At 40.7% G+C, this 2,435-nt stretch overlaps 1 protein-coding gene across 1 annotated transcript in view; it reads left to right on the plus strand.

The window, feature by feature from the left end:
• The first annotated feature begins 1,437 nt into the window (after positions 1 to 1,437).
• LOC139380144 (trace amine-associated receptor 13c-like) overlaps positions 1,438 to 2,435 on the plus strand; it is a 4,582-nt gene continuing 3,584 nt past the window's right edge. Inside the window, exon 1 of the mRNA XM_071122587.1 lies at positions 1,438 to 2,196. Coding sequence (XP_070978688.1) covers positions 1,438 to 2,196 — 759 coding nt within the window. The remainder of the gene's footprint in view (positions 2,197 to 2,435) is intronic.

Below are 2,435 nucleotides of genomic sequence, written 5' to 3' on the forward strand. Positions count from 1 at the left end.
TTTATGCTGCAGTAGTTTATGTGTTGGGAGGCTAGGGTCAGTCTGTTATATCTGGAGTATTTCTCCTGTCTTATCTAGTGTCCTGTGTGAATTTGAGTATGCTCTCTCTAATGCTCTCTTTCTTTCTCTCTCTCTGAGGACCTGAGCCCTATAACCATGCCTCAGGACTACCTGGCATGATGACTCCTTTCTGTCCCCAGTCCACCTGCCGTGCTGCTGCTCCAGTTTCAACTGTTCTGCCTGTGGCTTTGGAACCCTGACCTGTTGACTGGACGTGCTACCTGTCCCAGACCTGCTGTTTTCAACTCTCTAGAAACAGCAGGAGCGGTAGAGATACTCTCGATGATCGGCTATGAAAAGCCAACTGATATTTACTCCTGAGGTGCTAACTTGTTGCACCCTCGACAACTACAGCGATTATTATTATTTGACCATGCTGGTCATTTATGAACATTTGAACATATTGGCCTTTTATTGTTATAATCTCCACCCGGCACAGCCAGAAGAGGACTGGCCACCCCTCATAGCCTGGTTCGTCTCTAGGTTTCTTCCTATGTTTTGGCATTTCTAGGGAGTTGTTCCTAGCCACCGTGCTTCTACACCTGTTTGCTTGCTGTTTGGGGTTTTAGGCTGGGTTTCTGTACAGCACTTTGTGGCATCAGCTGATGTAAGAAGGGCTTTATGAATAAATACATTTGATTTGAACAAACAAGACGAACTGGCACAGACAGACAGGAAACACCGGTATAAATACACAGAGGATAATGAGGAAAAAGGGAGACACCTGGAGGGGGGTGGACACAATCACAAAGACGTGAAACAGATCAGGGACACAAACAGGCAAAATGTCAGTATGGAGACAAAGTGGAGTCGCAATTCAGCGGCTCAGACAAGTGAGGTATTAATAATTCAGTTCAGATCGACATTTTTATGGTCTATGGAATGCCTCTATTTTGATTGCATTTGCTGTTAGCATGTACACCATAAACTTATACTATTTCATCAACTACTATACTGTCAACTTTCCTACACACTGACCAGCTGACATGTGGCGTGCCATCATGTGTCCTGAGCTTGTGGCTTATGGTCCAAAATGAGCTCTGACATCGCCCAAAACATTTAGTCTTATACAGTTTCCAATGTAAAATAGACTTTGAGTGACCAAAACATCACCCATGATATATTTTCCACATTAAAATGCTCAGTTGAGTAAATGCAATCCTGTCATACATTACATCATGTTTTCACAAATTATTTGTTTATCTACCCGTTTGTTAGTGTGTGTGTGTGTATGTGCACAGAGAGGCTCCTGGGAGGGGAGTGTCAGTAGCTCAGGGATAAATAGAGAGGCAGAGCTCAGAGTTAGTCAAAAGGCGGACCTGACAAGGTCACACACAGAACCAAGCAGGAGCAGCAGGACCTCAGCATTTGTTACAAATGGAGAAAAATGAAGATGTTCAGTACTGTTTTCTAGACGGAAACTCTTCATGCAGAAAGGCTTTGCTATCGACATCTATCTACATAACACTGTACATCTTCTTCTCATTGATTTCAGCAGTTACAGTATTTTTGAACATACTGGTGATCATCTCCATCTCTCACTTCAAGCAGCTCCACACTCCAACCAACCTGCTCATCCTCTCTTTGGCTGTGTCAGATCTCCTAGTGGGACTGATTGTGATACCAGTAGTGACTGTAGCATTAATGGAATCATGCTGGGGTTTTGGAGAATATTTCTGTGTGTTTCATATCTACATTACTTTTTTATGTACTTCTTTATCTCTGGGTAATTTGGTCTTGATATCTATTGACCGCTATGTTGCTGTGTGTGATCCCTTATTGTACCACTCGAAAATAACAACAACAAGAATGATGTGGTGTATATCCATTACCTGGTGTTGTTGTGTCATATACCGTGCTGCTATTGTAAAAAACTTTGTCAATGTACAGGTACCCAGTAGGTGTTTGAAAGAATGTTTTTTTGTTGAAGGGTTAATCTGGGTTAATATCATCGACCTTGTAATTACAATGGTTGTCCCGTGCTCTATTATTATGACACTTTATATGAAAATCTTTGTTGCTGCCAGATCACAGGCCAGAAATGTTTTTTCAAAAGAGGCTGCCAGTGTGTCTGGTGTTAAAACTGTACAGGCAAATAAGTCTGAGAGAAAAGCAACAAAAACTCTATCTATTGTTGTTTTCAACTATTTTAATTGTTGGATTCCATTTCTATTTGTTTTCTTTTTTACTTTTGTAATTGACAATTTATTATCAGTTATCATCGGCTTTCTGCCTCTTGTTAATTCCTTAATTAATCCAATAATTTATGCTTTCTTTTATCCTTGGTTCAAAGTGACAGCTAAACATATTTTAACTCTGAACTTAAGGCGTTCATAGTACAAATGTTTTCATAGTACATGTGTTAGCTAGGGATG

Source organism: Oncorhynchus clarkii, chromosome 22, assembly GCF_045791955.1.
Source record: "Oncorhynchus clarkii lewisi isolate Uvic-CL-2024 chromosome 22, UVic_Ocla_1.0, whole genome shotgun sequence".
Taxonomy (NCBI): domain Eukaryota; kingdom Metazoa; phylum Chordata; class Actinopteri; order Salmoniformes; family Salmonidae; genus Oncorhynchus; species Oncorhynchus clarkii.